At 38.2% G+C, this 14089-nt stretch overlaps 1 protein-coding gene across 1 annotated transcript; it reads right to left on the reverse strand.

Annotated features, from left to right (window-relative positions):
- Nucleotides 1–8848: 8848 nt before the first annotated feature.
- Nucleotides 8849–10453, reverse strand: LOC122000300 (probable WRKY transcription factor 35). Its single transcript, XM_042554753.1, has 3 exons — nt 9796–10453; nt 9588–9728; nt 8849–9477 (listed from the first exon to the last, which is right to left on the reverse strand). The coding sequence occupies exons 1-3, from the start codon at nt 10305–10307 to the stop codon at nt 9000–9002; spliced, it is 1131 nt and encodes a 376-aa protein (XP_042410687.1). The 5' UTR covers nt 10308–10453; the 3' UTR covers nt 8849–8999.
- Nucleotides 10454–14089: the final 3636 nt, after the last annotated feature.

Here is a 14089-nt window from a genome sequence, read left to right on the forward strand (position 1 = left end):
CAAACGGGATCAACACTTGGGGAAAGAGACAAGTCAGTTTTCAACTAAATAAAGCTCGAGTGTGTAGCCATTTAGACATTTTTAGAGATGCTAAACATGATTTACATATTATGCATATGAACAAATGCCAAAGGTACTATTCCATGTACGTGATTTCTTCAAGACATGACAAGCATGTGCGGGAATATATCGAAAAAAGGAGGGTGATAATAAACCTTCAGGAGGAGGAAAGGGCACCACGAACGAGCTACATTGACACGAGCATTGAGAATTAATTTGGCTCTAATGCCACATTAAAATTAAATAATTTAATATGAGAATTCATATTATTTTCTTTGTAAATAAAATAATATTGTTTCTTAAATAATTTGGCAGGGTTTAACTATTATATATTGTAGTACTTTACACAAATTTATTTTGATTCTCTGAACAGCTAATTAGTCACTAATATTTTATGCTTCATTTTGTCATTTAGCCTTTAACTATATTAATTAATATCAAGTACCTTTGGATCACACATAGAAACTATATATAATGGAGTCATAACAATAATTAATTGAAGCCAATGACCACCAAACCAACCCATCAACAGCTAAGTGGGATTTTTTTTTCTTCTGATAATTTTTATTTAACACGTGATTTGTTTAATCTTGCTGTTGACTCTTCTAAAGATACTTTTGGTTTAGGGAGGTTAGCACCGTATGTAGTGTCTTTTGTATGTATCTTGTTGACTATATATAGTTTGTAGTGTTCCAAATGTCAAACTGTCTTGTTCTTTACCAAAGGAAAGGAGAACCTTCATTATTCAGCATGAGAATAATGGCTACAGGAGCTGCCATGTGCATAATGTTTCACTCATCACCATGGCTCATATTTGCCACCAATCATGAGCATGTGGCCTTGCTTTCCATCTCCCGAAGTGACTTGAACAATGAAGCAAAAAGAATCATGAGCAAAAGTGAATTTTTTTTTTTATTGAAATCGTCAAACTAACGTTTCTTTTTTATTTATTATCAAAAAGATTTCTTATTCATCACTGTACATTTTAATTTCTAAAATTGTTCATATTTTTAGGGTTGTTATAACATCTATGGATTCATATATGCTATAATATGGATACTTCAACACTAATTAACACTAATACAATATCATAACAACTATGAACTATAATTACTACACTATTGGCATTTTATCTCTAATCAATATTAGTTAACATTATATTATAGTAATACTTTGATTCTAACACTAATAATATTATATTATAAAAAAATGATAACCCCAATTAGTCTTATTGACTAGTCCTGGGTGACCGGCTCGATCCTACAGAATTTTTCCATGACCACCAGAGTAAATCAAGAAACGCGTGCAGCGGGCAGCTAAGAAGCCCAGCATTCGTTGGTTGCATGCCCCATTTGGAGAAAAAATTCTTACAAATACGTCATAGTTGGGGATCAAATTATTGATACCTTGAGACACAATCTGGATATCCTACCACGGTACCATAGTTCCGGGGACTAATAATATTATATTGTAGCACCTATAGTTCATAGTTTTTGTAATATGAACATTGCATCTCTAGTCATCAACATTGGTCAATACAGATTAACATCGTGTTATAATAGCTAAGAATCATAGCTACTACAATCTAGATAATTTATTTCTAATAATATTAATCATTATTATATTGCAACAACTTTGATTCATAAGTATTACAATTACATAAGAGTTATGATCTTGTAGCTATTACAACAACGTAAAAAATAAGAATAATTTTGAAAAATAAAATGTCGAGTAGTGAGATAGGGCGCCCTTTTGATAATAAATAAAAAAAAAAAACTTGAAGCGTCCGTGCATTTAAGTATACATAAGTGAACTTGAAGCACTAAACAAAATGAACTTTTGGAGATATTTGAAGGTTTTATATAGTCCTACAATTATTGAGAGAAAGGAGTATGAAATTGGAACAATGGGTGGAGCCAGTCTATAGTTGCACCATGTTGGAGGTCATGAGTGGGTTGATGCATCGCAAGATTTCCATTGGTGAAGATGGAGCATGCACATGTATAAAAGGCATATTTGGCAATGATTTCTCATTTGTTATGATTCTTGTATTATTGATTTGAGATATTGTGACTTTCTTTGTTATGGCAACTTCAAAATCAATGATAGCTCGAAGCTAGACGAGTGTAAAAAAGGATCAAATTCTATTGAATTAATCGGTCATTAGTTGAACTCACTCGCGAGTTGAGTGTGGTTTTAGTTTCAGACTTGATTTAGTTTTTCTGAATTTAAGGCAACTTAGCCAAGATGAATAAGTTGGTTTATGATGCATTCTAACTTGTCCAAATAGAACAAAAATTTAGTTGAAGTTATATTAAGGTACATTTTTATCGGTTGAGGTGGAGAATTAAAAAATCTAAAACTATTATGGCAAGCTATAAATAACATCGGGGATGTTCTTTAAAAACAACTTGAATAATCGGAGTGTCCATCTTTTGTAGGCCTTTGGGATGAGCATCCTCAAACGCTCTTTTTAGGTTGGCTTTGCTCCTGTGCTCCTTGGACATAAACTATATATATTCACATTAGTTATGGAGTTCGTGTGACAATACACTTAAGTTATGGTATTTTTTACTCACATTCACACCAGGTAAAATAATGATTATTCTGCAAGGAAAATTTAGAGGAATTGAGAGAAAATAAGACACAAGAAAATCGATACACAAAGAGTGTTGAAAAAAATAATCTATTGTCGGAGATTGATAAGGTGTTAGCTGAATTTAAACTACATTGAATTAAATTCAACTTACAGTCGAGATGACCTGAGTGGATAATCTCAGGCTACCAGCAGGGGCTGATTTCTGCTAATTGCTGAGTGCAGACCGAACTTCGAGTCCGAGCAGCAAAGTCCGAGTGGACTTAATGGTCGAGCGGGCAAGTAGTAGATTGGTCGGCTGGGCAGTAAGGCCGAGCAAGTTCGGCCAGACAGAGAGAAGACTAGGCGAGAGGCCGGTTGGACAAGAAGACAGGCCGAGCAAACAAGCCAAGCGAGAGGTCGATCGAGCAAAGCAGATAGGCCGAGCGAGAGGCCGGTCGGGCAAAGTAGACAGGCCGAGCGAGAGGCCGGTCGAGCGAGTAGACAGGCCGAGCCGTCAAAGAGGCCGGTTGAGCAGACGAAGAGACCGACCGGACGAGTGGAGAGGCTGACCGGGCAAGTAGCCGATCGAGAGAAGCAGACAGGCTGAGCGACTGAAGAAGCAGAGGAGCCCAAGCGGGTGAACAACCTCTCGAGCGGGAAAAAGGACCGAGGTCTGCAAGAGTCGCAGTTTCCTTAAAACAAATTCACCCACCTCTGGCCGCGCTTCGAGACTCACTAGGGTCGTTTGTTTCCCAGGATACAACAGTTGATTGTGATTCCCATCGAGCACAGGTGGTCACGGTGAACTGAGTGACACCCGATTGTTCTCACGGGCACTCTGCCGAGCAGGAGTTGCACGACAGAGGAGGGAATGAAGGTAGAGAGCTTCTACTTGTGTTGTTGTGTATCCTCTGTCTGTGATCGCAGCCTCCTTATATAGGAGCTCAGATGAATGACAACATTAATGGTCGATTAATGACCATTACTCACCATTTCACTCATTATCGCTCGATCATTTTGATTCTGCATTAATTATCCATTACACGGCAGCAAAAGGTTTACGTGGTAAAATGTTGGTGCCCGCACATGAGTCAACATGATTCAATGCAATCTAGACCCTGGATTTGCACCCCCCTGCGCACCCACGCGTGAGAGAGAGTCTCTCCCCATGTATTTGTTCACATCCTTAATGTATGTGAATCAATATAAACTAACCAACATGTCATGAAACTCCTAATGTGGGACTAAAGTCTCATTTATAATGGAGCTTCTATCCTCTTCTACCTTTTCTCCATTCACATATATTCAACAAAGAGAAACCGTCATCTCTAGGTTTTGTCAATAAAGAAGAGTTTGATTCAATAACAAAAGATAATCTCTAATATTAACTAAACAGACTCTTATATAAATTTAAAATTCTAATTGGTTTACCAAAGATATCCTAAGTTCTAAAAAAATAGAAAATTACCAAAAATCATAATAAAAAATATTTAGAGCCTCCAAAAATGTCCTACATGAATTTTTTTAACCCAAAACTTGGCCGGTTATGAGTTCTACTTGATAATAAGTATAGATCTCTAAATAAGCTTCAATTCATACCTTAGTCGTCTTGTTCTGATATCCGAGTTAAAAGTTATGCAACGTTAAAGTTAGGTGCCTCCTACGCCCATCACATTCAATATGGATATAAAAATAGATAGGAGGGAAAACCAATCTCATTTTTATTGGCAAACATCAATCATCCTTTTGATAGCCTCACAAGATAAGTTAAAACCCCTCTAACAGGTGTGGTGTGTTAGGACCCATGCGAGTTAGAGGGAGGGTGAATAACTCCTATTGCTTCTCATCTTGATATTGTGCTCATCATTTAAATGCACAGCGGAAACTTGAATCAACATTGACGCCACATGCACAACTCCAGGATTTATATAGTATCCGCCTCTTAGGCGACTAATCCAAGGCCTACTTCTAGTGTCTCCCTTTACTATGAACTTCTCTTTTTCAGATACCTTCCAGAAGCGGAGAAGTCTCTTACAACATATTATTACAAGAACACAAGAAAACAAATACAAAGACAAATGAAATAGAAAAAAACTTTATAATGAGGAAATTGCTTTGGATACTTTCTTGTTGCTTGGAAATATCTCTTGTTGATCTCGAAATGCACTAGTACTTCACCTCAGAATCTACAAGAATACGATAAAAATCGCCTCGAAACCCTTCTTTTAAAAGCCTTTAGGTTGAGACTGATTTCTGCCTATCAATCAACTGATTTTACCCATTAGTCAATTGATATGGTCTTCAACACTGTTCCTGCCATTGAACGACCTCTAAACTTTATGAAATTTATCTAATTTTGTCAATAATTTAAACATCAATCGACTGATGTAAAACATCATTCGACTGATCAAATCAATCGAATCGAACAAGTGAATCCGACTCACTTCTGTTCAATTTTGATTAACATCAATCGACTGATGTGAACCATCATTCAACTGATGACTCGGTTCTATTCGAATTAAATTAAATGAATCTGACTCATTTCTATTTGATTTATGAAGTCATCAGTGGATTGATATCAACCATCAATCGATTGATATCATCAGTTAAGTCAAACAATTAAATCAACTTATTTCTATTCAGTTCTAATTGAAATTACTTGACTGATACCCATAATCATTTGATTGATATTGAGTAAAAATATAGATCTTTGAACAAGCTCCATTTTGCACCTTAGATCACCTCACTCTAATATCCGAATTAAAAGTTATGATCTTCAGAAGTTTGCTCTATCAGGACTATAGGATCATTTACACATGAGAGGGGTGAATCACGAGTAATTTTTAAAACTTTCTTTTTTTTTTTAATTTTAAAAAGACTTATCAAAAATTGAGTGCGTAGCAGAAGAAAAATATAATAAGACAAGACAAAAAAAGAAGCAACGCACGGTCGGTTACTTGGTTTGTAGTCCAACGACTACTACTCTAAGGCTCATGCCCCCTTGGTGCATTTTCGACTGACAATCCACTAAAATTCTACTCCGAAAAATCTTCGGATAGAGATGTCGAATACAAAGATGAAGAAAGTCTAACAACCTATATTTTCTTATGTAATTATAATAATAATTAACAATTAAATTTTTACCGACACTAGGAGCATGATGACGTTATGGTTCTTGTTATAGAAGTTTGCTCGAGTGTAAGTTCGCCATAGTATGGTCGCATCACAGTTGCAAGGAGATGGCACAATAGAATTGAGTTAAAGCTTGTATTAGAATTGGTATTCTACACTATTTTGGTGAGCTTCTTTATAAGGCATTGGGGGCACCTCGGTTCATCTGGGGTGCATCCATTAGTGCTTATCTAATTCAATGACATCGACATTTATCCTATTCAAGGTGCTTTTAGTGTCCCGAGGCACTTCTGATGCGCTGACATCTATCCTCACAGCTTATCCAGCATGAGGTGTCTCTGTTCACCCGAGGCACCTCTACCCACCCAATGCACCTCTATTTACCCAAGGCGCCTCTATTCACCCAAGGTATCTCTATTCACCTGAGGTGCCTTTGTTCACTCGAGGCTCTTCTAACCAACTGAGATGCATGGAGTGAATTTTCCTACATGTTTTTGCTTAAAAATAATATTTTTTTTATCGAACAACGCAACTAAGTTTCCTAAATACCTAAATCACGTATCCAACTTTCAAAATGACCAAATCACATACCCTATACCAATTTTACCCCTCTCATTTACATAGTCGACTACTATAGTACAGCAGTCAACTAGTGTAATTTTTTTTAATGAACAATTTTTTTTTAAAAGATCTATTCATATTTAAAAAATTATTATTCTCAATATATTATATCAAATTGATATTTAAGGGCATGGATATAATCAGGAGAAATAGGCCAACACATAGGACCTAATTTAATATCATTCTAAGCTCTTTAGTCCATCAGCTAGTTTTAACCAAACTTGGTCAAAGCCAACTGAAGGACTTAGAGAGTTTAGAATGACATAAAGTTCGGTCAAAATTGGTTGATAGACCTAAAGAGCTCGGAATGATATGAAATCATGTTTTATGTGTTTCTCTAGTTTTCTTAATTATATTCATGCCCTCAAACATCAATTTGACATAATATATTGAGAGCAATGATTTTTTTTCTTAAATATGAATTAGATTTTTTGGACATATTCATGTCTAAACAATCACTGCTCTTAATATATTGTTCCAAATTGATATTTGAGGATATAAATATAATCAATAGACTTAGACAAATATATAGAACTTGGTTTCATATAATTCTGACTCTCTAAGTCTATCAGTCAGTTTCAGTCAAGTTCGGATGATGGATCTAAAGAGCTCGGAATGACATAAAATCAAGTTTTATGTATTCGTCTAGTTTACCTGATGATATTCATGTCCTCAAACATCAATTTATCATAATATATTGAGAAAAATATTTTTTTGAATATAAATAGATCTTTTAAAAAATTTGTTTATTTAAAAAAAAATACATTAGTCAACTGCTATACTATAGCAGTCGACTAGTGTAAATGAGAGAGATAAAAAAGGTATTGGGTAAGTGATTTGGTCATTTGAAAGTTGGGTATGTGATTTGAGTATTTAAGAAACTTAACTACATGATTCGATAAAAAGCTGTAAAATCAATATGTCCCTATAACATCAAGTTAGAAATACAAATGTATGAAAAAGTATTAGATCACTGCTTAAGTCGATCTCACAAGATCTCTCTTCCAGTTGTTTGTTTGACTTACCATTTACAGAATTACTCTACTTAACGTTTGATCTCCTGACCCACTAGGACATCCTGATAGGTACCCATCTGGACTTTAGTCAGTCATCTTGTACTGCTAACCCGACTAGACTCATGCCATATATCTGGTCCTCTATGAGATATTTGGGCTTCCTACCAATTATTTGATCCTCCTGACCTAAGTGGACTTTCTTCCTAGTGTTTGGTCCTCTTGACTCATCAATTCCTTCAGTTTGCACACTTGAAAAATATATTAGATCACAATAGGACTTAACTTTGAACCTTTGAAAATATCAAAATATAGGTTTGATTCTGGTGCTCCCTGCACCAATAGGGACTTCCTCGTTGTCTAGCATTCAATTAACCTTAACCTGTCAGTACTTCATTTTTACTTGGCATCTAATCAATTTTGATCTACGAGGACTTTGCACTTCATGTTAACTCCTTGTTGGACTTCCGACTGCTAATTATCTGGTGAAATGTGACCCACTTGGACTATAATTTTCTCTTGTAAATTAATTATCTGTTGGAGTTCTGATCACCAAGTGTCAGTTAATCATGACCCACTTAGACTTTTTGTTTCGTATTAACTCCATATTGGACTTCCAACTATTAAGCATCCAGTCAAACATGATGTACTTGGACTTTTCTCTTGTCAACTATATGTTGGACTTTCGATCACCAAGTATCAGGTCAACCGTGATCCACTTGAAATTTCGTTTCATGTTAACTCTATGTTGAACTTCCAACTACGTGACCCACTTGAAATTTTAATATCTTATCAAGTGTCCAATCAACCTTGATATACTGGATTTTTCGTTCAACTAACATAACATATTGATCGACTATTAAGTATCTAATTAATTTTGATCTACTTAACATCTCGACCAACTAATATATTGACACGTATTAAAATTTCAATTTGAATTAACTTTAGCTTGATTAACTTAGTTAATCTTTAGGGTCATGCACTAACATAATATAGTTGTAAAGTATTAAAAAAATAATAATCATAATAAGTGAATGAGAGTTTTAATCTGAAAGGTCGATTTCTAAGTGCGTTGTGTACATTATGATTTTATCTGATAAATAAATTTGGAGAAAGGTCGATTTACTTTCAACTTAATTTAAAAAAATAAATAAATGGGCACTATTTCGCCCACCACCTTTAAAAAAGATGGACAAAACTACTCCTATATAACTGTTTGACGTTGTGTTACTCATCAGCTTTCTGTCCCATCTCCAATCCTGCAAACGTGAAGGTCTTCAAATCCGCTACCACCGACGTAACCGAGTTACCACGATCCAATAAAACCCCTCCCTAGTCCCTACTTGATTATTGTGATTTATTTAGAGACGGCGTGCAAGGACGCCCGGGACAGTTAAAGGTCTTCAAACCCTCGCATGATTCCATTCATTTAAACAAACGAGAAACAACTTTTGTGAATTCAAATTAAGAAGGTTTATAGCTAGACCTTGAACAAGAACTCAATCAATGTGCAGTGGACAAACATGACGAACAATTAATCAAGCTGTTTTGCTGCTCCGAGGTCTCGTTATAAACCTCTCCCAATTTGGCTGGCTTCACGACGAGCTCTCAGCCCAGTCAAACATGGAGAGCAAGGGATCCACCGCGGCCTCGTCGGCTAATTTGCCGTCCGCGAACCCTTTGGAGAAGATGAGACTCATCGGGTCGGACTCGAGCTCGGCAAGGTCGGAGAAGAAGTCCTCGGCCTGGCCGTCGGATCCGGGAATCATCGGCTTGTAGTGAGCGCCGCCGGGCTCGTTGACTGGGGGAGAGGTGGTGGAGTTCGGCAGAGGCTCCCCGTCGGGGTTGATTGAATCATTGGCGGAGGCGGCGGAGGTCGGCGATTTGGTACTGTTGGTGGTGGATTTGGAAGAGTGGGAGCGGACGGAACCGGCGAGGGCGTTGCGCTGGGTGGGCCAGGGGTGGTTGTGCTCGGAGGTGTAGGTGATGACGAGCATGTTAGGGTCGGTGCGGCTGCGCTCCACCTGTTTCCGGGCGGAGCAGCCTTTGGAGCTGCTGCATCTGTAGTATCCCCTGCTTCAAGCCATGCAAGTTAACTTACACTTTGCGTGGAATGACGATGAACACATTACGGATCAGGAAAGACAAATCGATCAGATCAATTGCAGTGATTAATTAATTGCCTTGGATAAGGGGAACCCTTGATCGGTTTCTGGCCGTACTTCCTCCATGCCCATCGATCCGATGGAACAACCTCCCCGCTCGGCCTGTTGCTGGCCGCCGCCGGAGCAGGAATGTACACCACCTTCCTCGCCTGGCTTTTTCTGGAGATATATAAATGGTAATTATGTTGTCTAGGGAGATCATCTGTTGACTTCTGAGAGTATATACCTTCGTTTGATCCCCGGAGTAGCCATGTGAGGGGGGATCTGCACCCCGCCGTAGTGATCCCCTGCGCCACCGGCCATCGGACAGCCGGCGCTGATTGCCTTCATCATCATCATCTCCTCAGCCTCTGCCGGCGCCGGACTGGTCAGCAGCGGCGAGATCTGGTGCACCTTCGGTAATATGCTGCAACTAGCAGCAGCAGTGCTTGCCTTGACGAAATCCTGCTCCGCAGCCTTCCGCGGTGGCGGTGGTGGTGGAAGCTGTGACGTTCCGTCTTCTCCGTCGTGGTCGGCGCCTCCGAAGTGGGAGAAGGGGTTCACCAGGGGGACGGCGAAGGGGTCACCGCAGTCGCCGTTGGCGGAGACCGAGAGAAGATGATCGTCGAGCTGCCAGCTGGAGTCGTCGAGGAGGGGATCGAGGTCGCCGTCGCACGAGAAATGGCCGCCGGTGTGGACGATGTCCGCCAGGTAACCGCCGTGGTCGTCGTCCATCCTTTGCAGGAAGTAGTCACACATCTCTCAACTCTATTTCTCTCCGGCACCGCTCAAATCGAGCAGAAAATCAAAGATGGAGCAGAGCTAGGAGACGAGGTTGCATGCACTGAAAGGCTACTCCCATTCTCTCATGGGAGGAAGAAGAGGAGAAAGATGATGATAGGAATGGAGCGATTCTCTAGCTAATTAATTGCTTAAAACTGGAGAATCATTCAATTTATTGCATGGAAAATTATTAATCGGGTAAAATATGATTGGTTCAACTGGAAAAACTAGTACTCACTGAAATCATCCGGTTCGGATATCTAACTTCTAGTATTGATTAATTTTGGAGATGAGGGATGTTATTCCACAAAAATTTTCCATCCAATCCCAGAAGCACAGATGCATTTTGAAAGACGGATCTCAAATATTACAAATGGTTCTCGTACTACGGACATAGCCTACTTACCTCTTACCATTGTGTCCGGGGTCATTTGATCAGTACAGTAGAAAATAAAATAAAATAATTAATTAAATTGGATAATGTTGAGCATGAGGTGATCAGTCCGATCTTATAAAAATTTTCTATCAGCCACCGTGATAAATCAGGAAGCACTTGCAGCGAATGACCCAGAAATCCAGCATCTCTCAGTTACAAGTCTCACTTGGAGAAAAATCTTTACAAATATTATTGGTATAGTTGGCACCAATGATTAAACCTAAGTTTTAATGAATGACAAGTGGATTAAAGTCAGATGTATTGTGATCTAAACTTTTTACCAAATATGCAAGACTTGACTGATCTGACACAAGTGCCATTAGAGCTCTGTAAACTCTGAATTAGTGCAACCACCAATCAAGCAGAGAGTTTACTTATTTATTTCTTTTATGATTTTTTTTTTCAAATTTTAGTTTTTCAAATCTATTTGAATTGGTATAATTACCTCTTCGAATAAATCCTTTTCGTTTCGGTTTTGCTCAAGTTACCACTTGAGTTTTTTCATTTTATTCCTTTCTTTCTACCACACTACTTACTCCAAGACCAAGTCTTGATATCTGTTTAGCCTTTTCTATTTTCAGCAATCACATGGCCTAAATCGAAGGATACAGTACCGCTCGTCCTCCGCTGTTCAACGGAGATGACTCCTCATACTGGAAGAAGCAAATGGAGGTGTACCTCAAGACTGACATCAACGAGTGACTCTCAATTCGACGAGGATACAAGGCGCTAATGGACGAAGCTACAAAAGCACCACTCAACCCCGAAAATTAGAACCCCGAAATGAAAAAGAAGGCGCAAATGGAATTCAAAGTCGTAAACACACTTCAGTGTGGATTCACGAAGGAAGAATTGAATCGCGTCAGCCCACACGAGAATGCAAAGCTAATGTAGGACAAAATCATCGAGTTACACAAAGGAATAACTGACGCCAAGGTAATGAAATGTGACCTTTTGTTAAATAAATTATTTAATATCAAAATACAAGGAGAGATGGCTAACCAACTACACGCGACGATCAAGGACATTCTCAACGGACTCCACACGATCGACCACCAGATGGTAAACTGAGACATCATCAGGTATGCTCTAAACTCGTTTCCTCGGAATGCTCTATGGGTATCTATTGTGGATGCTTATAAAATTTCCAGGAACCTTTCCAAATTGAAATTAGATGAATTATTTTGTGAATTAGAACTACACAAACAAACTAATGGCAAACAAGTCGAGAAAGGTATTGCTCTCCTTGTAGGTTCCTTCAAATAAGGAAAGTTAAGAATCAACCTGAAATAGAAATTGAGTCTAACTCAGACTCAAACGACAAAAAAACGCCTAGTGAACTTGGTAAGAAAAGTGTTCACTTGGAAAAGAAAAACTTTACCAAGAAGGATATGCAAAAGATAAAGTCTACTTCTAACAACAACAAGGCCAACGTCACATGCTACGAGTGTAACAAGAAAGGACACTACAAGCACGAGTGTCCAAAAATGAAAGAGGGCAAGCCTAAGACAACCAGAAAAAAGAAGGCACTCAAAGCAACTTGGAACAAGTCATCTTTGGAAGAATCAGACAACAACGAATCGAAGCATCAGAACTACCTCGCGTTGATGATATCCGTACCAAAATCAGAAAGAGAGGGGGGATCAAGACGATGAGTTCGAATACGAGTCAAGCAAAGTGTTTGTACTTATTTCCAAAGGTTGACTAAGATTGAGTGGGCTCAAGTTTGAGTCTTTATGTTTGGGTTTCGATGTTGACAATATATGGAGATTGCATGAGCAATCGCCCGATTGGGGATATGGTTGGTGCAATTCTCCTCTGGTCAAGGTTTGACCAATTTGATGTGAAGAAGAGTCAAGTAGGTCAAGGTTGAACAGATACTTGACTGGAAAAATCCTAACTGGAGGTTAGACAGTTGGAAATCCTGGTGAGTAAAGCTAGTATTAAGATGTATACTAAAAGCTTAGCTTTTTGAATGAACATTTATTTTGAAATGAGAATCACATTGGTCAAATGTCTGCATTTAGTAAAATGCAGTTATCCATTTAATTGATATTGTAGATAACATGGTGTGTGGTGTCACACAGAAGATCATGTTATCAGTTCCTTATAAATTATAAATAGTAGCTCACAACTAAGATGGATTGGGACAAACCATTGGAATGATTATAGTGTAATTTGGTACTAGTTTATCTTGACTGTAAAATTATACTAGTACACTATGTGTGTATTGAGCAGGACCATTTGAGGTTGTTCCTTTTATACTGACTGTATAAAAGAACATAGCCTCTGTTATTATGGATGTGCGTACTCTTAATCCCGATATAATAACAAGCATATATACTTAGTATTTATTTCTTTGATTTATCAATGGGTGAGATTTATTCGTTAAATCAATATGCCCGATAAGTTGGGAAATAATATTATTTATATGGTGTGTTGTTGAATATAGAAGGAAACTGTGTCCTAGTATTTGCAGAGTACCCACAGAGGCTAATATCGCTGATCCCTTGACCAATGTTTTGGCACTGAGAAAGCATGATGGTTACACTAGGTCATTGGGCCTTAGAGCCTACACTGATTGACACTAGTGTTAGTGGGAGATTGTTAGTTAGAGCCCTAGAGCCAATCATATGATGATTGTTGTATGGACTCATTGTATCATATTCCTATGTATATAAAGGCATTTATTTTGGTTATTATACTTACTTGTATTGGTGCCAAATAACTAAGTATAATAGCGTCCTTGAGTAGAAGGTTCTTATCTATATCAATCGATTGGTTGAATCGATAGTGAGATGATATAGAGAACACTACTCTTAATCATTCCTAGTCAAGTATTAACATTCAGGGACAATGTTAATGTGACGAGACTAGCATGTAGGTCAACTCGATGACTTGATCTCACAAGTCATGGATATAGAGATATCAAGTTGACACATGGATATGCATTGGAGAATGTATACTGAATGACCCGCTATGAGAAAGTATCATGGATCGTTATATGAGTGGCATATACTTTCTCATGTGGCTACTAGTATGACTATTAGTCCTTAGACCTGAAGTCACCATGGTTCCCTACATAAGGAGTTGCATACTTTGGCTTCGTCAAACGTCACCCGTAACTGGGTGGACTATAAAGGCGATTACTGTGTATGTAACAAATTATGCGGAGGGATGTAAGTGATGTAGATGAGATCTATCTCTCCTATATAACGAGAGTGGCGTCGTTATTCTTGATAGAGTGAGACCACTAAGTGCATGACCATGCCCAAATGAGTCAATATGAGATATTGAGCTCATTTGATTTTAGTGAGTCTAC

This window comes from Zingiber officinale, chromosome 7A, assembly GCF_018446385.1.
Source record: "Zingiber officinale cultivar Zhangliang chromosome 7A, Zo_v1.1, whole genome shotgun sequence".
Lineage (NCBI taxonomy): Eukaryota > Viridiplantae > Streptophyta > Magnoliopsida > Zingiberales > Zingiberaceae > Zingiber > Zingiber officinale.